Here is a 25,442-nt window from a genome sequence, read left to right on the forward strand (position 1 = left end):
TCTATCCCACTGTTATCAGATTACTGAATAGTCCCCTAGTATGACAAGATGGAGTTTTGACTTCACGGTCTATCTCGTTATGGCTTTGCATCGTATTGTCTACCTGCAATGCATTGTCTCTGTAACTGTACACTTTATTCTACATTCTGTCCTTATTTTACCTTTTTCTACCTTGATGAACTTGAGGAACCATTATTACCCTTCAACCATCAGACCCTTGAACCAAAGCGGATAACTTCACTCAACTTCACTTGCCACATTATTGAAATATTCCCACAACAAAAAGACTCACATTCAAGGACTCTTCATCTCATGTTCTCAATATTTTTGTTTATTTATTTATTGTTATTATTTCTTCTTTTGTATCTGCAGAGTTTGTTGTCCTCTGCACTCTGGTTGAACACCCTAGTTGAGAGGTCTTTCATTGATTCTGTATAGTTATTATTTTATAGATTTGTTGAGTACCTCCACAAGAAAATGACCTTCAGGGTTGTACGTGCTGACCTATATGTACTTTGACAATAAATTTACTTTGAACTTTGAACTGTTGTAATGAAATAATCTGTATGGATGGCATTGAAACAGAGTTTTTCACTCTACCATGGTACATGGGATAATAATAAAGGATGTAGTCTGGTTGACACTTTTAAACACCAGCTCAAAACCTAATTATTTAACCTTGCTTTTAACTGACATCTTTTTGCCTTTTATTTTCCTGTTTGCATTTTACCCAAATGTAAAGTACTTTGAACTACATCATCTGTATGAAAAGTGCTCTATCAATAAATTGTTATTCTTAATGAAACAATTTAAAAGGCCACCTTATCCTTGAACGGTGAGAGGAATTAAGAGTTGCAATCAGGTGAGAGAACTGTCAATGATTTTAATAAATACACAATTTTAACCTACCAGTAGGACAGAACAAGAAGATCGGAGGCTCCCCCAAGTACTGGTAGATCTCATTGGACACTGAGATCTGAGCATGGGCGAATGAGCTGAAGGCCTCTTTGTCGGTGGGGCACATGGTATGGTCGATGTCGTCGAACAGGATGGCGAAGGCCATGCAGCCAAACCCCTTGACCTGCAGTAGAGCAAAATGTTGTTTGAGAAGTCGGCAGGAGACCAGTGATGGGAGACCCAACGCTGGTAACATTTCCCTACAACTAGGGGTCTCCAGCGAATCTTTTAAACTTGGAGCGCTATGGTAATATAGTGGTTAGCGCAATGGAATTACAGCTCGGAACATTGGAGCTTGGAGTTCAATTCTGGTGTCCTTTGTAAGAAAGTTTGTATGTTCTTCCCTTAAATGCATGGGTTTTCTCCTGCAGTCCAAAGTCATACAAATTAGTAGGTTAATTGGTCATTGTAAACTGTCCTGTGATTAGGCTAGGGTTAAATTGGTGCCTTATTGTTATATAGACCATAAGACCATAAACTATAGGATCAGAATTAGGCCATTTGGTCCATCGAATCTGCTCCATTTTTCTCTCAGCCCCGATCTCCTGCCTTCTGGCCATATCCCTTCATGGCCTGATCAATCAACGATCTGTCAACCTCTACCTTAAATATATCAGGTGACTTGGCCTCCATAGCTGTCCATGGCAATGAATTCCACAAATTCACCACCCTTTGGCTGAAGAAATTCCTCCTCATCTCCAGTCTAAATGGATTCTAAAAATAGGTGGGTTGCTGGGTCTGTGTCTCATTGGACCAGAAGGGGCCACTCCATGTTGTATCTCTAAACAAATAAATAAGTGTTATCTGTTGTTTTGGGCACCTCACTTGTGCACTTAGCCTGTCAGGGTGGGCGCAGAGTGGATTGCCAAATTAGATATGCATGAGGCTTTTCCTATGGTACAATGGAGAGATTACTGCACCGTATCTTTGTGCTCTCTAGAATGGAGCTTGGAGACATGACTGTAAGAAAAGGGACGCACCATTCATTTATCTTTTATATATTTCTTACTGTAACTTATAGTAATATTTCCAAAAACTCCCTTATAGAAAGTGATATAGTGCTATTAAAACAAACCTTCTCACCATTTTAAGTTTCTTTCTCAAGGCAGATAATCTGATCAACCATTCTAGTTATCCTTCCCAGCCCCCTCTATCTATTAACCCACCACCACCACCTCCAACACTGCACTGCACTTTATAACGCTGTTACATTGTAAATACATAATGATATTTATTTATTTCTGTATGTTTTTCCATATCCAGCTTTTAAACTCCAACATTTTTACATATAATTCTTTATAATTGTTGAATGTTGTTTTTTGTTGCATGTTGCACCCTGACCAACACACCACAGTAAATTCCTAATACATGTGAATGTATATGGTGAATGAAGTTGATCCTTGATCTTTTTTCCTATTGAACTATATGAGTTGTGGGGTGGAAATACATATCTACCAAAGAAGGTCCTTCCCTCCACTGGCCTGGAGGTCACCCTTGGGCAAGGTGTTGCACCTGCTTAGTCCCCTGATCAGGATCATGTGAAACCATGGGAGCAGGTGGTGGATGGTCGTGTGAATAGCTTGTGCATGTTACAAGTCCTGGTTATACAACCACTGACACCAAGCAGATAATCTCTGAAGAGTACTGATGATGGACGGGATCACCCGTTTTGTAAAGACACTGCCCAGAAGAAGGCAATGGAAAACCACCTCTGGAGAAAAACATGCCAAGAACAATCATGGTCATGGAAAGTCCATGATCACCCACGTCATACGATACGGCACATAGTGATGGTAACGACTGGTATCTATGAAGGTGGGATCTCCAGGAGAGACAGGAATGATTCACTCACTCTGTATTACTATGTTATACCTTGTCCTACACTGTATTGTTGCCACAAAGCAACAAATTTCAGATTCAGATTCAGAAGAAACAGAAAATGGGCCTCATCAACTGGGAATGGTCAAGTCAAGTCAAGTCAAGTTTATTGTCATTTAACTATACACATGCACACCGTCAAACGAGATGTTTCTCTGAACCAGGGTGTAAAGCACAGTAGTTCACATAACACACATATAACACAGGATAATGTCTACAGATGAATTACGTATAAATAAACAAAGTGCATAAGTTAAATATTGTAAGGTACTGAACAAATTAACGAGTGACACTTCAAATGTGATGCAGCGGGGAGTTAGAAACCTAATGGCCTGAGGAAACAAACTATTTCCCTTCCTGACCGTTTTTGTCTTTATGCATCAGAGTCTCCTGCCTGATGGTAGAAAGTCAAAGAGGATGCTGGATGGATGGGTGGGATCCTTAATAATACTAAGGGATCTACATAAGCAGCGCTCCTGATAAATGTCCCCGATGGATGGGAGGGAGACCCCCATGATCCTCTCAGCTGTTCTCACAGTCCTTCGTAGGGACTTCAGGTCCGATGCTCGGCTGCTTCCGTACCAGATGGAGATGCAGCTTGTCAGGTGCTCCTATAAAATTCAGTTAAGATGGGGGGGGGTAGCTTTGCTTGCCCCAATCTCCTTAGGAAGTGGAGGTGCTCCTGCACAATTGCTCTGTTAACTGAACCCCTGTTGGCCCGGGTTTCCAGTAGAGATCAATATTCACACTACCTGCCTCAGTTTCTGCTTCAGCAAGGCCAGGTCACACGAGCTGGAGAAGGTGATGTCCTGTCCCGGTGAGATTGCATACACAAACTGAACTCCACAGTCCTGCGCACCCAACACCAAGGCTCTGAGTTGGGCTGTAAACGAAAGGGAAGAAAAAAGTTAAGAGCACAATAGTTGTCGAGACCAACAATTCATTAGCTAAATGATAGTAACATGCTGGGGATGTGAGGTTACTGACAGGGGAAGGAAAAACACACTACTTTATAAACTCATAGAGTGAAACAACAACTTGAATGTGACAACTCTATGGGATCGTGCATTGGCAGTCTATCAGTATCATCCCATTTACCCCAGCAACTGAGCTGCCGAGGACCCTCTCCACCACTCTCTTTTGGATAAGCCGTGAGTTCTCTGCACTACACTTTCTCTGTAACTGTAACACTTTAAGGACATAAGACATAAGAAAAGAATTACAGGTATGTCATTCAGCCCATCAACTCTGCTCTGCCATTCCAGCATGACTGATTTATTTTCCCTCTCAACCCCATTCTCTTGCCTTCTCCCCAGAACCTTTGATGCCCTGATTAATTTATATTTGTTCTGCATTCTGTTATTGTTTGCCCTTGTTCTACCTCTGTGCACTGAAGTAATGAAATGATCTGTATGGATGGCTTTAGATACTGATGTGTTGGATCCAGGGTTCTTCAGAAGTCAAGAATGAGGTAGAAAACTTGTCATTTATGATTGTTTATTAAGCACTACAAGAATGAAATGAGGAGAACAGAGATGGTAAGAGAGTGAGAAGGAGAAAGAATGACAAAAGGAACCAAAAAGAACAAAGACAAAAAGACACCGAACCAGGATGATTTGGTCCTGTTATACCAATTTGCTAATTCTACTGCATTCCCATAGGTAACAAACATTCTATTTGGATTCTGTTTCTTAAATTAACCAATCAGATAACCCACATTCAAGTAATGTGATACCCGCCAGTGGAACCAAAAAGCTTCTGGAAAGATACAGAGGAACTGTGGCCACCAGGAAATACACTGAACAATTGGACATCCATACTGTAGGTAATTATACAAAAATACAAGCATAAGAAAGTTAACTACAAGAAAAATATCAATTATACAGTCCAATCTAACAACGGCATTGTTTTTCACTGTGTGCAGGATCTTTTCATGGTCCCCTCACCTTCAGTATCAATACTCACTGCAGTTTACTTATTTATTTAATTACTAACAAACTCCATAGAGAAAGTCCATGTTGGCTCCCACCAGTCCTATTCTCCCTCTCCCAAATTCCCTGCACTCCTCAACTTATTCTTACATTCCCTTTTGATTCTTTTGCCAATTACCTGAACTGATGGGTAATTTACAGGCCTCCATAAAGCAGATGTGGAGAGGACGTTTCCTATGATGAGAGCGTCTAAGACCAGAGGACACAACCTCAGAATAGAGGGACGTCCTTTTAGAATGGAGATAAGGAGGAATTCCTTTAGCCAGCGAACGGTTAAACTGTGAAATTCATTGCCAGAGATGGCTGTGGAGGCCAAGTCATTGGGTGTAGGAGTTGATAGATTCCTGATTAGTCAGGACATGAAGGGAGATGGGGAGGAGACAGGAGATTGGGGCTGACAGGGAAAATGGATCTGCCATAATGCAGATGGAGCAGACTTGATGGGCCAAATGGCCTAATTCTGCTCCCATATCTTATGGTCTTGCAGCAGTAATTGAACCTACCTATTGCACGTCTTTGGGATGCTCAAGATTCAAAGTAAATTTACTATCATAGTACATATATGTCACCATATTCTACCCTGAAATTCTACTTACTTGCAGACATTCACATTAAATACAAAGAAATACAAAAGAATCTATGAAAAACTGCACACAATGAGATAGACATAGCAACATAGAAAAAACTACAGCACAATAAAGGCCCTTCGATCCACAATGCTGTGCCAAACATGTACTTACTGTAGAAATTACCTAGGGTTACCCATAGCCCTCTATTTTTCTAAGCTCCTTGTACCTATCCAGGAGTCTCTTAAAAGACCCTATCGTATTCGCCTCCACCACCATCACCTGCAGCCTATTCTATGCATCACCACTCTCTGCGTAAAAAACTTACCCCTGACATCTCCTCTGTACCTACTCTCAAGGAATTTAAACCTTTGCCCTCTTGTGGCAGCCATTTCAGCCCTGGGAAAAAGCCTCTGACTATTCACATGATCAATGCCTCTCATCTTATTATACACCTCTAACAGGTCACCTCTCATCCTCCGTCGCTCCAAGGAGAAAAGGCCAAGTTCACTCAATATGTTCTCATAAGGCATGCTCCCCAATCCAGGCAACATCTTTGTAAAATGTGCCAATGTGCAAACAACCAATGTGCAAAAGACAACAAACTGCAAGCACTAAAAGGAAAAAAGACTAACAAAAATAATAATAAATAAATAAGCAATAACTATTGAGAACACGAGATGAAGAGCCCTTGAAAGCGAGCCCATAGGTCGTGGGAACATTTCAGTGATGGGGTGAGTGTGGTTGAATAAGGTTATCCCCACTGGTTCAGGAGCCTGATGGTTGAGGGGTAGTAACTGCTCCTGAACCTGGTGGTGTGGGTCCTGAAGCTCCTGTGCCTCTTCTTGATGGCAGCAGCAAGAAGAGAGCATGGGCTGTGGCCAGGGTCCTTAATGATGGATGTTGCTTTCCTGCAACAGCACTCCGTGTAGATATGCTCAGTGGTGGGGAGGCTTTATCCGTGAAGGATTGGGCTGTAACAACTAGTTTTTGGTCACATGGATGTAATTTCGTGTCATGGGCCCGTGGAGCCAGAAGCGCAAGTTATCATGTTGCATCTCTAAGTAAACTACATTTATAGTAGCCTATTTATATGGGTAGTGTATTGCCCTGGGTAAGATTTCTACTGGTATGCTGTGAGGTAGTTTATATTAGCAGTTTTCTGTAAAAGCAGTGAGCCATGCTGGAAAGTGTGTTTTGGCTTTGGCTTAGATAAGGATTCCTGTTGTCCAGCTTAGGAATGTGAGTCAGCCAATCAGGTTTGTGGAATGTGAGAGAAGGTTTTAGAGAGCTGTGGGAAAGAGTTTTCTGAAGGACAGTAGTCTGGTTTGGGGGCTTTTGGCGGGATTTGCAGGGTTGGATAGAAGGGAAGATGCCACAGAATTCTGTGAGAAGGAGAGTCCCCATTGCAAGAAGTGCTTTGTGCAGATGAATGGCTCCAAGAAGGAAGGACAATAATAGAGATAGAGATAGAGATAGAGATAGAGATAGAGATAGAGATAGAGGTAGAGGTAGAGGTAGAGGTAGAGGTAGAGGTAGAGGTAGAGATAGAGATAGAGATAGAGAGAGAGAGAGAGAGAGAGAGTTGCTCAAGATGTTCTTTGAGGTGAGTTCGAAAAATGCATGGGTAAGAGATACATCCCCAAATACCCAGTTTTGGAAGAGATGAGCCTCAATGGACTGGTTAACTGCAATGGGCCCTTTTCTTTTCTTTTTCCTAATGACTGTTTGATAAAGATGAAATTAGTAAATATATTTTCTTTATAATTTTATGTGGTGTACGATCTGTTACTTCTTCCTGAACTTTCACCCTTAATCTAGTTCTCATCTCACCCCAGCTCAGTGGGAAAAACTTGCTGACATTCACCCTATCTATAGCCCTCACAATTTTGTACACCTCTATCAAATCTCCCCTCATTCTCCTACACTCCAGAAAATAAAGTCCTAGCCTGTTCAACCTTTCCCTGTAACTCAGGGATTACAGGATATGAGGCAGAGGATAAATGCCCTCATTCCAGCAGGTTCCTGTTGGAAAGATGGAATGAGACAGTGTTCCCAGTCCAAACTCCACCCCTGGACTGGAGAAGAATGAGGGATGAATTCTTTGAAACCTATCGAATATTGAAAGGCCTCAATAGAGTCGATGTGGAGAGGATGTTTCCTATGGTGGAGGAGTCTAAGACCAGAGGACACAGCCTCAGAACAGAGGGAGGTCCATTTAGATGAGGAGGAACTTCTTTAGCCAGAAAGTGGTGAACCTGTGGAATTTGTTACCACAGATGGCTGCGGAGCCCAAGTCATTGGATACATTTTAGGTAGAGGTTGATAGATTTTTGATTAGTTGGGACATATGGGGAGAAGGCAGGTGATTGGCTTTGAGAGGGAAAATGGATCAACCATGATGAGATGCCAGAGCAGACTCAATGGCCTAATTCTGCTCTTATGTCTTATGCTCTTATGGTCTTACCTGACTCTTCCACTGAATATGTCTCCCTCCATAACAGTCGGTGTTTCAGGTCATCCTTGGGGCCGTACATGTAAACGTTTAGCCCCCACTTCTGCATCCTGAGGAAAGGCAACATAAACTTGTTAGCGGCAGAGAGCAGGAGGTTCACATCCATACACCTCCCACAAATAAGGGAATGAACCCTTCGGATACTAGTAGGAGGCTGTGGATTCAAGCCCCACTCCGAGAAAAGAAAGCTTGAATCTCTTTGTCATCTGTCAAATGTTTCAAGTCCAATAACAGATAATTTAAAAATGGAGACACAAGAGACTGTAGAGGGTTTTGAACTCAGCCCAATACATTATAGACACATCCATCCCCAACAAGCATAGTATTTACATCAGGTGCAGCCTCAGGAAGACTACTTCTAAAGATTAGTTTTATTGGATTGGTGGTGAATATTGGTAGTGCAGGTTGAGGTGTTTGATTTTGTGGTGTTCGCCGAGCTTGGTAATTAGCTTGCAAACGTTCCATCACCAGTCAACATGGCATCCTCAGATAAATTGATGCCATCTATGAACCCCTAAGAGCCAAAAAAACACAAACTAATAGGTTTCAAAGGTCAACTGAAGGATAGCCAATCAGGACCAAGGCAAGCAAATGGGGGCCTATATAAACATGAGCGCTCCCAGAGAGAAAGACCAACAACTGTGCACTGAGGATGTCACCTTGACTGGTGTTGAAACATGTGCAAGTTAATTGAGAAGCTCGGCTAACACTGCAACAATGGCTTTGTTTTTCACATGAACATTGAAGCATACAGTGAAATGCATCATTTCTCCCCGTGACCATGTAGGTTTCCTCCGGGCGCCCCAGGTTTCCTCCTACAGACCAAAGACTTATGGGTTAGTAGGTTCATTGGTCACATGGGTGTAATTGGGCAGTGTGGCCTCACTGGGCCAGAAAAGCCTGTCATCGATCTGTGTCTCCACATAAATTAAATAATTTTTAAAAGATTGTTGAACAGGAGTTGCTTATTGGTGGGGAAAACTGTTACTGATGCACTGATGCAGGAGTCTGTACATGCAGGCATTTCTGCAGAGTCTGGAGAGAATGCAGCATACTGCCTGGATTGGAAGACTTTCATTATTGGGGAAAGATTGGATAGGTTAGACCAGTTTTCCCTGGAACAAAAAAGGGCTGAGGGGTAACCCTGTAGAAATATATAAGGTTATATGAGTCATAGATAGGGTAGATAGTCAAAATTTTTTCTCATGAGTTCAAAGTTCAAAGTATATTTTATTATCGAAGTATGTGTGCTATATACAACCTTGAGATTCATCTCCTAACATGCAGCCATAAAACAAAGAAATCCAATAGAACCATTGAAAAAAAGACTGTAAAACACCCAATGAAGGGAAAAAAAAACAAATTGTGTGAAAAATAACACTAAGCAAATAACATTCAGAACTGAAGTTCACGAAAGCGAGTCCACAGACACAAAGCCAGTCACAGCCGATTCAGGAGCCTGTTAGTTGCAGGCCACAGCCTCAGTTCAGCACAAAAATGAGTAAACCTCGTGGAACAGCAAGCTGAACCAGTCCGTCCCTCACCTCTGGCCCTGACACCCTGACCTTTTCAATCTGGTCCAGCGCTTAAATCATTCAGTCCTCAGGTCATTTCTCACTCTCAGACCCGGCCCTGCCACCTCGGTTCAAGGTTCAAGGTTCAAGACTCAATTATTATCAAAGTAAACGATTCTGAAATACTTTTTCTCCAGCTAGCCATAAAACCAAGAAAGAAAAGAACAGCAGCATGCTTGTCAACCCCCAAATTCCTCCTACCTGCACAAAAAATGAACAGAAGTGGAATAGGTATATCGACCTCCAAATCCCCCTCCCCGCGTACAAAAAAAATGAGAAAGATCAGGTGAAAAACACAGAATACAAAAAAACCATAAGACTGATTAAAAAAAAGTGCACAGTTCAAGTCCACATCCAAAACGCAGAAAAGCTGAGCAACATTCACCCTCTCCGTAGTATAGTGATCTCACCGCGACAAAAAGACAGTGTCCTCTCTCCCTAGCAGAGCGATCTCACCAGCGATAAAAAGGCAGTCTCCCCTGTCTATTGCAGAGCGATCTCACCAGTGATAAGGCAGGCAGGCAGTCGGCAATTCAATCTCCCTTGTCACTTTAACTGGCGAACAATAGAAGCTTTAATCAGCAAAATGGAGTCGGACATCGGCTCACAACCTTCTTGCCATGAGGTTCCTGCACACTGCCTCTACCTCCCAAAATCAACTCAGAGGCTCCAACAGTTCCAGAATCACATTCAAAGTGAAAAAGACATAGTGAAAAAGTAAAAGACATAAAAGCAGTGAAATATGTGGTTTCATGATTTATCCAGAAGATGTTGACCAAAGGAGCACTGTATGCAGGTGCCATCTTGACCAGAAGTACGGAGATTTTAAAAAACAATTTGCTTCTTAAAGGGGATCTGAGGGATAGGTCACCTTACACAGAGAGTGGCTATAGAGTCAAACAGCAATGCAACATGGATACAAGCCCATCAGCCGAACCAGTTCATGGTGAACATAGTGCCTATCCAGGGAGGCCGAATAGTTCAATAGTGCCATTTAATATCAGAGAATGTATACAATATACAACCTGAAATTCTTGTTCTTCACAGACATCCATGAAAACAGAACAGTGCCCCAAAGAATGAGTGACAGTTAAACATGTTAGAATCCCAGACATCCCACCCTATAAAAACTCATTTCAGAGCGGTAGCACCATCAATTTGCGGGAGACTCCCGGAACTTCCGGGAGAAGTGGGATGTCTGCAATAGAGTAGCTCCTTAGCAGCTAGCCAGCAGTTTAAATAATATTAGCTATGCTAATGAACGAATGACACCTGTTAAACTCACCCCAATATGTCTTTTACAGTCTTAACCCACCATGGGCAATAGAAAAGTCACTGTTGCAAACAGTGCAGCGAGCAACACTGTCATTATTTTTGATCCCTATTAGGCAGGGGTACACTTTAGTGTAGTCTGGGGTGACGTACGTTTTATATTTTCTTTTTTTGGAACACTGCCATGGCACACCCTCTCTCTCTCGCTCTGTCTCTCGTGGTCGCTCTCGCGCTCTCTCTCTCACGCGCGCGCGCGCTCTCTCGCTCTCGTGGTCGCGGTCGTTCTCAGTCTCTCTCATGCTCTCTCTCGCTCGCTTTCTCTCTCAAAAAAATTGATTTCTGAGACATTATAATTTGCGGGCATCAGGGAGCCACTATTAATATGCGGGAGACTCCCAGAACTTCCGGGAGATGTGGGATGTCCAGAATCCCAAAGCCCCCTACTCCCCCCTCCTATGCACAAGCAGCAGAACAACAACCCTCTCCCTCCCCCCTACTTAGTCCAGTAAAGTATCAGCACTCTCCACCCACCAAACAAGCAAAAGCAAGGCCCCCAAAAAAGTCCATGATCTGCAGTATAACAAAATTTAATCGTTCACCTGACAATTCGACATGCCACAGGCTCCCTTTCCCCCTTAATAAAGGGACAGAGAAGTGTCCCCTTTCACAGCGAGAGGGGAGAATAACGAAACAAAAAGAACACTCATTGATTTACGGTGTTAAAGTCTACCATATCGCTTCCCCCCGCCCCCCCCCGAGTTCAAGGTATACAAAATCATAAAGAGTATAGATAGTGCAAATGCAAGCAGCATTTACCTAACCTTAACTCTTTTTTCACTGAGGTTGGGTGGGACTGCAACCAGAAGTCATGGGCCAAGGATGAAAGGAGAGAGGTTTAAGGGGAACAAGAGGGAAAACTTCTTCACTCAGAGGGTGGTGAGAGTGTGGAACGAACTGCCAGCACAAGTGGTGCATGTGAACTCAGTTTCAAAGTTTAAGAGAAGTTTGGATGGGTACATGGATAGTAGGGGTATGGAGGAATCAGAATCAGGTTTGTTATCACCCGGATATGACGTGAAATCTGTTAACTTAGCAGCAGCAGTTCAATGCAATGCATAATATGGAAAAGAAAAATGAATAAATAAAATAAAATAATAATAAATAAATAAATTACAGTATACGTACATTGAATAGATTTAAAAATGTGAAAAAATCAGAAATACTCTATATTAAAAAAAAGTGAGGTAGTGTCCAGGGGTTCAATGTCCATTTAGGAATCGGATAGCAGAGGGGAAGAAACTGCTCCTGACTCGCTGAGTGTCAGGCTTCAGGCTTCTGTACCTCCTACCTGATGGTAACAGTGAGAAAACGGCCTGCCCTGGGTGCTGGAGGTCCTTAATAATGGAAGCTATGGTCCGAGTGCAGGTCAATGGAACTAGGCAGGTTAAATCTTTCAAGCACAGACTAAATGGGCCAAAGGACCTGTTTCTATGCTGTATTTTTCTGTGACTCTATGACTCTTGGAAGTGATGAAAGTGGGCACAAAAAAAAAATGAGCAAGTCAGGCAACATCTGCGGAGAAAAATGAACAGTCGCTGTTCCCCGCCAAGACTGTTTACTTCCTTCCATTGATCCTGCCTGACTTGCTGAATTCCTCCAATATTTTGTGCATGTTACTCAAGACTTCCAGCATCTGTGGAATCTCTTGTGCTTATTAAGTATTAATGACGTGTGTTTCCCTGCCCAGAGCCTGTGCACAGGACAGGGTAGAGAGACTTACTCTGTATCTAACCTGTGCTGTCTCTCCCCTGGAAATGACAGGACAGTGCAGAGGGAGATTTACTCTATATCTAACCTGTGTCTAACCCATGTTTTGTGTGCTTTTCGGAATTGTGATAGGATAGTGTAGAGATTTAGTTGGTAAAACCTATACTGCCCCTACCCTGACAGTGTGTCACGGGTCTGGGTACGTAGGGCTTTACTCTGTATTTAGCCTGTTCTTCTTGTGTCCTGTGAGTGTGTGTCGTCGGACAGTGCAGAGGGAGATTTACTCTAAATAACCTGTTCTCTGTGTTCTGGGAGGAGGCGCGTTATGGGACAGCGTAGGTGAGGCTTTACCGTGTCCACGCCACATGACCTGTGCCCAGGAGTGCTCCATATCCGCTCGTCTCAAACAGCACAATAGCACACCATGTAAAATTCAGTACTGTTACTGACAACTGAAGCGTTATCTGTACACAGAATGAGATCGTCATCACTCAGACTAAGGGCTTAGCTCCATTTTCAGAAGTAGGTCATAGCTCCCACCAATCATTCTGATCTGCCAGGAGGTATAATTACCAGGAAGGCTTGTTTGGAAATGTATGTTAAAGCTTGTGCTCGAGGCAGCGTTTATCTACTCAGGCATTCAACCTTCCTTCAGAACCAATTTTCTGGTTTTAGATCTGTTCTTTTATTTTAATTGTTCGTTAATGTGCTGAGCACTCCGTGCCCTCCCTGCTCCTTGGGATTTTGCTTTTGGTACAATCAGTAGGACTCTGCTGGGATCCGCTGTTATTTATTATTGCATTTTTGTCTGGTGGCTTCACAGCATCAGAAGGCAATGTGTAGAATCCACAAACAGAGCAGGGTTCAAACAAAGAAGTCGTTGGGACATGGTATAGTGATTCCCGTTGGAACCCTCCTCCCAGAACTAACATCACTTATTAAGAAACACAAGAAGTTCTGCAGATGTTGGAAATCCAGAGCACTGCACACACAAAACGCTGGAGGAACTCAGCAGGTCAGGCAGCGTCTGATGAAGGGTCTTGGCCCAAAACATCGACACTTTATTCCTTTGCATAGATGCTACCTGACCTGCTGAGATCCCCCAGCATTTTGTAGGTGTTGCATTAGCTATCTGTGTTATCGCTGTTAGGCAGCAAGATGTCCCAAGATGTTTCTCACAAACATATCAAACATAGAACAATAGAACTTAGAAACAGGCCCGTCAGTCCACAATATTATGGCAAGCTAATTAAACTAGTAATTAAACCCTTAACTAAACTAACTCTTTCTGCCTACGCTCCATATCACTCCACTGTCTGCACATTCTTGTGCCAACCTAAAAACCAGATATTCACCTCTGTCGTATCTGCTTCTGCCACCACCTTTGGCAGCACATTCTAGGCACCCACCACTCTCTGTATGGGAAAAAAAATTTCCTTTGAACTTACTTCTCTCACCTTAAATCAGGAGTTCCCAACCTTTTTTTTATGACATGGACCACTACCATGAACTGAGATGCTTGTGGATCCCACGTTGGGAACCCCTGCATTAAATGCATATCCTCTAGTATTAAGACATTTCAATCCTGAAGATTCTGTTTACCCTACCTATGACTTCCACAATCTTATAAACTTCTATCAGATTTTCCCTCAACCTCCTCTGCTCCAGAATCAGAACCAAGTTTATTATCACCATAAGACACAGGAACAGAATTAAGCCATTCAGCCCATTGTGTCTGCTCTGCCATGTATAGAAACATGGAAAATCTACAGCACATTACAGACCCTTCGGCCCACAATGTTGTGCCGACCAGGTAACCTACTCTAGAATAATAGGCATCCATTAGTCTCATGAGACCATGGATTTGTGCCTTGGAAGGTTTCCAGGGCGCAGGCCTGGGCAAGATTGTATGGAAGACCGGCAGTTGTCCATACTGCAAGTCTCCCCTCTCCACGCCACCGATGTTGTCCAAGGGAAGGGCACTAGGGCCGATACAGCTTGGCACCGGTGTCGTCGCAGAGCAATGTGTGGTTAAGTGCCTTGCTCAAGGACACAACACGCTGCCTCAGCTGAGGCTCGAACTAGCGACCTTCAGATCACTAGACTGACGCCTTAACCACTTGGCCATGCGCCAACACACCTACTCTACTCTAGAAACTGCCTAGAATTTTCCTACTGCACAGTCCCCTATTTTTCTAAGCTCCATGTACCTCTCTAAGAGTCTCTTAAAAGACCTTGGATAATTTGATAATACCTGATTTATTTTCCCTCTCAACTCCATTCTCCTGTCTTCTCCCTGTAACCTTTAATGCCCTGATGAATCAAGAATCTATTATCCTCCACTTTAAATATACCCAATGACTAGGCCTGCACAGCTGACTGTAGCAATTAATTCCAAAGATTCACCACCCTCTGTCTAAAGAATTTTTTCCTCATCTCTGTTTGAAAGGAACATCCATCTATTCTGAGAATCGGTCCTCTGGTCCTAATCTTTCTCACTATTAGAAATATCTCCATGTCCACTCTGCCTAAGCCTTTTAATATCATTTCTGCCTCCTACCCAAGATCCACAAACCTGCCTGTCCAGGTAGACCCATTGTCTCAGCTTGCTCCTGCCCCACTGAACTCATTTCTGCATACCTTGACACTGTTTTATCCCCTCTTGTTCAATCCCTTCCCACCTATGTTCATGACACTTCTCACGTTCTGAATTTTTTCAATGATTTTAAGTTCCCTGGTCCCTAACGCTTTATTTTCACCATGGATGTCCAGTCCCTATATACCTCCATCCCCCACCAGGAGGGTCTCAAAGCTCTCTGCTTCTTTTTGGATTCCAGATCTAACCAGTTCCCCTCTACCACCACTGTCCTCCATCTAGCGGAATTAGTCCTTACTCTTAATAATTTCTCCTTTGGCTCCTCCCACTTCCTCCAAACTAAAGGTGTAGCCATGGGTACCCGTATGGGTCCCAGCTATGCCTGCTTTTTTGTTGGTTTTGTGGAACAATCCATGCTCCAAGCCTATACTGGTATCTGTCCCCCACTTTTCCTTCGCTACATTGACAACTGCATTGACGCTGCTTCCTGCACGCATGCTGAGCTTGTTGACTTCATTAACTTTGCCTCCAACTTTCACCCTGCCCTCAAGTTTACCTGGTTCATTTCCGACACCTCCCTCCCCTTTCTTGATCTTTCTGTCTCTATCTCTGGAGACAGCTTATCTACTGATGTCTACTATAAGCCTACAGACTCTCACAGCCACCTGGACTATTCCTCTTCCCACCCTGTCTCTTGCAAAAACACCATCCCCTTCTCGCAATTCCTCCGTCTCCGCCGCATCTGCTCTCAGGATGAGGCTTTTCATTCCAGGACAAAGGAGATGTCCTCCTTTTTTAAAGAAAGGGGCTTCCCTTCCTCCACCATCAACTCTGCTCTCAAACACATCTCACCCATTTCACGCACATCTGCTCTCACCCCATCCTCCCACCACCCCACTAGGAATAGGGTTCCCCTTGTCCTCACCTACCACCCCACCAGCCTCCGGGTCCAACATATAATTCTCCGTAACTTCCGCCACCTCCAACGGGATCCCACCACTAAGCACATCTTTCCCTCCCCCCTTCTTTCTGCTTTCTGCAGGGATGGCTCCCTACGCGACTCCCTTGTCCATTCGTTCCCCCTCACATCCCTTCCCACCGATCTCCCTCCCGGCACTTACCCTTGTAAGCAGAAAAAGTGCTACACATGCCCTTACACTTCCTCCCTCACCACCAGTCAGGGCCCCAGACAGTCCTTCCAGGTGAGGCGACACTTCTCCTGTGAGTCGGCTGGGGTGATATACTGTGTCCGGTGCTTCCAATGCGACCTTCCATATATTGGCGAGACCCGACGCAGGCTGGGAGACCGTTTTGCTGAACACCTACACTCTGTCCGCCAGAGAAAGCAGGATCTCCCAGTGGCCACACATTTTAATTCCACGTCTGATTCCGATTCTGATATGTCTACCCACGGCCTCCTTTACTGTCAAGATGAAGCCACACTCAGGTTGGAGGAACAACACCTTATATTCCATCTGGGTAGCCTCCAACCTGATGGCATGAACATTGACTTCTCTAACTTCCGTTAATGCCCCACCTCCCCTTCGTACCCCATCCGTTATTTATTTATTTATCCCCCCCCCCCTTTTTTCCCTTTCTCTTCTTTCTCATTCTGTCCCTCTCACTATAACTCCTTGCCCATCCTCTGGATTTTTCTCCCCCTCCCCACCTTTCTTTCTTGCTAGACCTCGCGTCCCATGATCCACTCCCTTCTCCAGCCTTGTATCCCTTTTGCCAATCACCTGTCCAGCTCTTGGCTCCATCCCTCCCCCTCTTGTCTTCTCCGATCATTTCAGATCTCCCCCTCCCCCTCCCACTTTCAAATCTCTTGCTATCTCTTCTCTTAGTTAGTCCTGACAAAGGGTCTCGGCCCGAAACGTCGACTGTACCTCTTCCTATAGGTGCTGCCTGGCCTGCTGTGTTCCACCATCATTTTTTGTGTGTGTTGCTTGATTTTCCAGCATCCGCAGATTTCTTCGTGTTTGTGTTCCTCTTAATATTCAGTAGGTTTCAATGAGATCCCCCTCATTCTTCTGAAGTCTGTGAGTACAGACCTGGACAGGATGAAGTACAGGAGCCTCAGGACTCATACCACCAGATTCAGGCACAGTTATTACCCCTCAACCATGAGGCTCCTGAACCAAAGTGGATAACTTCACACTACTTCACTTGCCCCATCATTGAAATGTTCCCATAACCTATTGGCTCACTTTCAAGTACTCTTCATCTCATATCCTCAATACTTATTGCTTGCCTATTTATTTATTATTATTATTGATTTATTTTTGTATTTGTACAGTTCGTTGTCTTTTGTACACTGATTTTAACGCCCAAGTTGGTGCAGTCTTTCATTGATTCTATTATGGTTATTATTCTATTATGGATATATTGAGTATGCCTCAAGAAAACGAACCCCAGGGTGTATAACAAGTTAACAAATTTCACGTCACATGCCGGTGATAATAAACTTGATTCTGATTCTGAATCTGATATATGGTGGCGAGTTTTAGACAGGGATGACCATGAGACACAGGAGCAGAATTAGGCCATTCGTCCCATCAAGCCTCCTCCACTATTCCATCATGGCTCATTTATTATCCGTCTCAAACCCATTCTTCTGCCTTCTTCCAGTAAGCTTTGACACCCTGACTAATAAAGAACCTGTCAACTGCCGCTCTAAATATACCCAAACTCTTGGCCGGCACAGCCATCTGTGGCAATGAATTCCACAGATTCGTACCCTCTGGCCGAAGCAATTCCCCCTCAGCTCTGACTTAAAGAAACATCCTTGTATTCTGAGGCTGTATTCTCTGGTACTAGACTCCCCCACTATAAGAAACATCATCTCCACATCCACCCTACCGAAGCTTTTCAATATTCGATAGGTTTCAATGACAGAAGAGAGTAGGGAGAGATTTACTCTGTACCTAACCTGTGACCCCTCATTTTTCTAAACTCCAGTGAGTACAGGGCCAGAGCCGTCAAACACTCCTCATAAGTTAACTCTTTCATTCCTGGAAACGCTCTCATGAACCTCCTCTGGACCCTCCCCATGGATAAGGGCCCAGAGCAGACAGAGAACATCAAAGTGGTGGAACATCGAAGATTGGCACACTGGAAGAGGTTAAGGATCCAAGGAGTGTGCAGATTTTGGAAAGCTGATGGAAATTACAGAAATAGCACCGTGGGAAGAATGGAATTAGAAATATCTTGGCATTAAATCTAAGCAGGATGGGAGCCAGCAAGCTACCTCTACACAGTTTTGCAAGCAAAACAGTGATGAATGAAGAGGAATTTAGTACGGGATAGGAAAAAGGCAGCATAATTTGAGATGATGAGCTCCTGGAGGTCAGCCAGAAACAGCAAAATAACCAGTAATAAGAGAAAGTACACAGAGAGTTGTACTCTGTATTTAACCCATGCTGTCCCTGCCTTGGGAGTATGTGATGAGACAGTGTAGAGGGAGATTTACTCTGTATCTAACCTGTACTGTCCCTACCCTGGGAGTGTGTGATGGGACAGTGTAGAGAGAGCTTCAGTCTGAATCTATCCATTGCTGTAACTGCCCTGGGAGTGTATGATGGGACAGTGTACAGGAAGCTCTTTGCTCTGTGTCTAATCCATGCTCTCCCTACTTTGGGATTATGCAATGGGGCAGTGTAGAGCAAACTTTTCTCTGTGTCTAACCCGTGCTCTCCCTGCCCTGGGAATGCACAATGGGAGAGCATAGAGCAAGCTTTTCTCTGTGTCTAACCCATGCCATCCATAAGACCATTAGACATAGGAGCAGAATTAGGCCATTCAGCCCATCGACTCCACTCCGCTATTTCATCATGGCTGGTCCTGGATCCTATTCAACCCCATACACGGGCCGACTCACTTTATCTCTTGATGCCCCAACCAATCAGGAATATATCAACTTCCACTTTAAGTATACCCACTGACTTGGCCTCCACCAAAGTTTGGGGCCAAGCATTCTACAAATTCACCAGTCTTCGGCTAAAATAATTTTTACCCTCCTCATCTCTGTTCTAAAGGGACATCCCTCTATTCTGAGGCTGTGCCTTCTGGTCCAAGGCTCTCCAACTAATGGGAACATCCTCTCCATGTCCACTCTAGGCCTTTCAATATCCAGTACGTTTCCACTTATGTCTCTTATAAGACCATAAAATATAGGTGCAGAATTAGGCCATTTGGCCCACCCAGATCCAATCAATGAGATCTGCCCTCGTTCTTCTAAGCTCCAGTGAGTACTGGCGCAGAGCCACAAACACTCCTCAGAGGTTAATCCTTTCATTCCCAGGACCATCTTGTGACCCTCTCCACATCCTTTTCGATACAGGGCCCACAATGCTCCAATGGGGTATGACCAATGTCTTATAAATCCTCAGCATTACATCAACAGATGCTACCTGACCTGCCGAATTCCTCCAGATTTTTGTACATTTTTCCAGACTCCAGCATCTGCAGTCTCCTGTGTCACCACAATAAAAGAATGCCCATTTAAGAATGCACTGCCTTTTAGCTCAATTTTAAGTTGCATATGAGGTTGCAACAACAGGGTTCCAAAATAAGAAGAGATTAAATGTTTGCAGATGGCAAACATTCAAGTGGTGACATGGTCCTGAAATGTGACCATTTCCTCAAACCTTTTCGATTTGTTTTCAAACAGAGTCACAACTACACCCTGGGTAGGATCTACATTACCACTTGAAGAGCACCATCCGTTGTTCCATGGACCATGGTCTGCCATAGAAACCTATAAATAAACACAGAAGCACCCATTAGTAGCTGTCTGAGGTTCACATATCTCAATATCAAGCAGGATGGAAGCAGGCAGCAGAGCAAACACGATACTGGGAGAATTAACCACTTGGCTCTGAGTTCACACTATGATGAGAAACAGAATTCTGATTAACTCTGCATTTAATGGCAGGCAAAAAAAAAGTCTAAAAGTAAATAAAAGAGAAAATTTACAAGGATGTTGCTGGGTCTGGAGGACCTGAGTTATAAGGAGATATTAAATCGGATAGGACTTTATTCTTTAGACCACAGAAGATTGAGAGGAGATTTGATAGAGGTATACAATGGGGTATAAATAGGGTAATTGCAAGCAGGCTTTTTCCACTGAGGTTGAGTGGGTGTACAACCAGTGGTCTTGGGTTAAGGGTGATAGGTGAAAAGTTTAAGGAGAACGTAAGGGGAATCTTCTTCACTCAGAGGATGGCAAGAGTGTGGAATGAGCTGCCAGCATAAGTGGTGAATGCGAGCTCGATTTCAACGTTTAAGCAAAGTTTGGAAAGGTACATGGATATTAGAGGTATGGAAGGCTATGGTCCTTTGGGAGTAGACAGTTTAAATGGTTTAGGCATGTTCCAGAAGGTCTGAATTTATTTTTATGCTGTACTTTTCTATGACTCTATATTGGGGGATAAAGGAAGGCAAGGATTTGATAGTGGAATTAAACAGTGTAGTCTCAGTCAAAGTTAAATTTATTATCAAAGTACGTACCTGTATTTGTTACCATATAGTACATTTTCATGCAAACATTTACAGGAGTATAAAGAAATACAACAGAATTTATGAAAAACTATAAAGACTGACAACCAATGTACAAAAGAAGACAAATTATGCAAATTTTTAAAATACTCAGAACATGAGTTGTAACAGCGTTATTGAAAGTAAGTCTGTAGATTGTGGAATCAGTTCAGGTATGTGGTGAGGGAAGTTATCCACACTGGTTCAAGAGCCTGGTGGTTGAAAGTTAATAATTGCCCCTGAACCTGGTGGTGTGGGAGCTAAGATTTCTGTATCTCCCTCCTGATGGCAGCAGTGAGAAGAGAACGTGGCCTGGATGGTGGGGGTCCTTGACGATGGATGATGCTTTCTTATGGCTGCATTCTTTGTAGATGTGCTCAGACAGTGGTGGGGAGGGCTTTTCCTGCAATGGACTGAGCTGTGTCCTGGACGTTAGTGTGATTAACATGGCTGTGCTTTAGTGAGCGTCCTTGTCTGTGTAATCTTGAATTCTCTAATAAATTTCCCTTTGAGGAGGAAATCTCTTTTTACCCCTGGGTTAATGCTGTCTTAAAGCACAGGAACCAGAATTGAATACAATATATTCTAGTTGTGGTTAACCATTAACTAGTAAAGATTCATGATGACTTCATAGACCATAGAACAGTACAACACAGGAACAGGTCCTTGATGATGGATGCCGCTTTCTTGTGGCAGTGCTCCTTGTAGATGTGCTCAATGGTGGGGAGAGCTTTTCCTGTGATGGACTGGGCTGTATATGATGTATTGTGTAGACTTTTCCATTCCTGAGCATTGGTGTTTCCATGATAATTAGGATATTCTCTGCTATCCCCATCTATAGAAGACCTATATAGTGTCGACCAGGGAGAGGGACAATCTGAGTCCATTGAAGTGCAACTGTGTTGAATACATATTATTTTGATATCTCTGCTTGTTATCAGTGTATCTAATGAGAACTATTTTTATCTATCTTCACCCTACAGTGGTACAAAACAGCTCAATGACTTAAACCAAGGACCACCATATCAAGTCAATGCTTGAGGGATTTTAAAAGTATGTGTGAGGGATGTAGGAGGAGAGAATCAGGGGGTGGTGTATGTTTTAGAAGTGCGTAAGTGGTCACAGTGTCTTACAAATCAACATCTAAGACCTTGTGACAATGCAGGGATGAAGTTATTAGCACTAAACCAGTAGGCATCTACTGTACACTTATAATCTAATACTAAACACAAGAAAGTCTGCAAATGCTGGAAATCCAGAGCAACACGGACAAAATGCTCGAGGAGCTCAACAGGTCAGGCAGCATCTATGGAAATTAATAAACAGTCAATGTTTCAGGCCAAGACCCTTTTTCAGGACTGGAAAGGGAGGGAGAAGATGCAGAATACAAAGGTGGCGGGAGGGGAAGGAGGATAGCTGGAAGGTGATAGGTGAAGCCAGGTGGCTAAGAAAGGTAAAGGGCTGGAGAAGAAGGAATCTGACAGGAGAGGAGAGAGGACCATGGGAGAAAGGGAAGGAGGAGGGGACCCAGAAGGAAGTGCTAAGACAGGTAAGAGGCCAGAGCAGGGAATAGAAGAAGAGGGAAGGGTGGGGAAAATTGTTTAACGGAAAGGAGAAATCTATATTCATGGTAAGAGGGAGAGAATTGGAGGGGATCCGAGCGGAGTTTTTTTCAGCCAGAGAGTGGTGAGTACCTGCCTGAGAAAATGGTGGAAGCAGAGTTGCTGACATAATTTAAGAAGTCTCTAGACTGGCAACTGAATCACCTGGGCAGAATCAGAGTCAGGGTTATTTTCAAAGACATGTGTCATGGAATATATTCTTTTATGGCAGCAGTACAGTGCAAGACATAAACATTTCTACAAATTATAATTAGAACCTGAGTTATAGGGAAAGGTTGAAATGGTTACGGCTTATTTCCCTGTCGCATAAGAGAACAAGGAGAGATTTAGTAGAGGTATACAAGATTGTGACAGGTATAAATAGGGGAATGAAAACAGGCTTTTTCCACTGAGGTTGGGTGAGACTAGAAGTAGCAGTCATAATAGAGCCATAGGAAAGTACAGCATAGAAACCATCCCTTTGGCCCATCTAGTCCATGCCAAACCATTTAAATTGCGGAGTCCCATCAAAAAATGAATAGGAAGTTGGATGATGACGTTGACTCAGACCTGAGAGGCCAGCATCGGGCATTTTCATGCCTTACAAGGCGCAGTTCGAAAGGCTGTGTGGGGCACCACTCCTCACACAGACATTTCGCAGTATTATTTTACGAGGTCGAGTTGCGAGCTCTACATCAACCCGACGTGGATGGAGAGCGCGCACGGGGGCGGTCTGCCACTGGATCGAACTCAGGAACCTCCGTTCTCGAACCCGGCGCTGATTTCACTGCGCCACCAGCCGACAATGGATGATTAGGAAGCTTTTAAAATCCAACAAAAGGCATCTAGAAAAGCTACGAGAAGGGAAAAGATGAAAATGTGAGGGCAAACTAGCTGATAATATAAAGCAAGGTACCAAAAGTTTTCCAGTTATATAGGAGTAAAAGGAAGGTGAGGTATTAGACCTCTGGAAAATTATGCTGGTAAGGTAGTAATGGGGTCAAAGAAATGGCAGATGAACTTAATGAGTACTTTGCATCAGTCTTCACTGTGGAAGACACTATCAGTGTGCCAGAGGTCTCTGAGTGTCAGGCAACAGTAAGTGCCATTGCTATTACAAAGGAAAGAGTGTTAGGCAAATTCAAAGGACTTAAGGTAGGTAAGTCACCTGGACTGGATGGACTACTCCCCAGAGCCATGAGAGACGTTGCTGAAGAGATAACAGATGCATTGGACATGATCTTTCAAAAATTAGTTGATTCTGACACGATCCTGGAGGACTAGACAATTGCAAAAGTCACTCCACTCTTTAAGAAGGAAGGAAGGCAAAAGAAAGGAAATTATAGGCCAATTAGCCTAACCTCAGTGGTTAGGAAAGTGTTGGAGTCTAATATTCATGATGAAGTTTAGGGGTACCTGGAGACTAATGATAAAAGAAGTCAAAGTCAGCATGGTTTCTGACAGGGGAAATCTTACCTGACAATTCTGTTAAGAGTTCTTTGAGAATGTAGCTAATAGGGCAGACAATAGGGTGACACAGAGAGGCAGTGGATGTCATTTACTTGGATTTTTAGAAGGCATTTGATAAGGTGCCACACTTGAGGCTGCTTAATAAGATAAAATCATATGGCGTTACAGGAAAGACACTGGCATGGATAGAGGAATGGCTGACAGGCAGGAGGCAGTGAGTGGGAATAAAGAGGGCCTTTTCTGGTTGGCTGCCAGTGACTAGTGGTGTTCCTCAGGTCAGTATTGGGACCGCTAATTTTCACATTGTTTGTCAGTGATTTATGTAATGGAACTGATGGCTTTGTGGCAAAGTTTGCAGATGATACAAAGATAAGTGGAGGGGTAGGTAGTGCTAAGGAAGCAATGCAATTGCAGAAGGACTTCAACAAATTGGAAGAATGGGCAAAAAAAGTGGCAGATGGAATACAGTGTTGGGAAAATGTATGATAATGGATTTTGGTAAAAGGAATAACAGTGCAGACCACTATCTAAATGGGGAGGAAATTCAAACATCAGAGGTGCAGAGGGACTTCGGAATCCTCGTGCAAGACTCCCAAGAAGGTTAATTTACAGGCTGAGCCTGTGGTAAAGAAGGCAAAAACTATTTTGGCATTTATTTCAAGGGGAATAGAATATAAAAGCAAGGAGATAATGCTGAGGCTTTATAATACACTGGTCAAGTTGCACTTGGAGTATTGTCAACAGTTTTGGGGCCATATCTCAGAAAGGATGTGCTGTCATTGGAGAGGGTCCAGAGGAGGTTCACAAGGATGGGTCCTGGAATGAAGGGATTCCTTCATATGAGGAACGTTTGGCAACTTTTGCCCATACTCACTGGAAGTTAGAAGAATGCAGGAGAGATCTCATTGAAACCTACCAAATGTTGAAAGGACTAAATAAAGTGGATGTGGAGAGATGTTTCCTATGGTGGGTGTATCCAGAACTAGAGGGTACAGACTCAAAATTGAGGCGTGACCTTCTAGAACAGAGGGAAAGAGCATTTTTTTTTACCCAGAGAGTAGTGAGTCTGTGGAATGCTTGCCACCGACTGTGGTGGAGGCCAAGTCCATGGGTATATTTGAAGCAGAAGTTGATAGTTTCCTGATTGGTCTGGGCATCAAAGGATATGGCGAGAAAGCAAGTGTATGGGGTTGAGTGGGATCCGGGATCAGCCTTGATGGAAAGGTGGAGCAGACTCAATAGGCTGAATGGCCTAATTCTGCTCCTATGTCTTATGGTCTAATGGTCCCATGGACCTGCACCCGGACTTTGGTGTATGATTTTATTCTTTGGAAAGGAGAAGGTTGAGAGGAGATTTGGTGTTAACGATGAAAGGTGAAATACTTCAGGGGAACCTGGGGAGACCTTCTTCACCAAGAGTGTAGTACGAGTATAAAACAAGAAAGTGGTGGATGTGGGTTCAATTGTAATAGCAAAGAGAAGTTTGGATAAGTACATTGATGCGAGGGGTATGGAGGGCTAAGGTCCAGGTGCAGGTACAGGGGACTAGGCAGATTAACAGTTTGGCACAGACTTGATGGGCCAAAGGGCCTGTTTCTGTAGTATAGTGCTCTATGGGAGGCAGGGTGAAGCTTAGTCTCTACCGAAGATGTGTAAGGCGCTCCTTCCCTCCGCTAGCCTGCAGGTCACCCTTAGGCAAGGTATACCACCTGCTTAA

The 25,442-nt window shown here is 43.6% G+C and overlaps 1 protein-coding gene across 1 annotated transcript in view; it reads right to left on the reverse strand.

Moving 5' to 3' along the window:
• The window catches only part of LOC134345849 (protein O-GlcNAcase-like), a 104,822-nt gene that overhangs the window by 62,041 nt on the left and 17,339 nt on the right, over nt 1-25,442 (reverse strand). The window contains 4 exon segments of the mRNA XM_063047152.1: nt 910-1,081; nt 3,588-3,718; nt 7,860-7,957; nt 19,824-19,875. Of these exon segments, the coding sequence (XP_062903222.1) occupies nt 910-1,081; nt 3,588-3,718; nt 7,860-7,957; nt 19,824-19,875 (453 nt within the window).

This window comes from Mobula hypostoma, chromosome 4, assembly GCF_963921235.1.
Source record: "Mobula hypostoma chromosome 4, sMobHyp1.1, whole genome shotgun sequence".
In the NCBI taxonomy this organism is placed as follows: Eukaryota; Metazoa; Chordata; class Chondrichthyes; order Myliobatiformes; family Myliobatidae; genus Mobula; species Mobula hypostoma.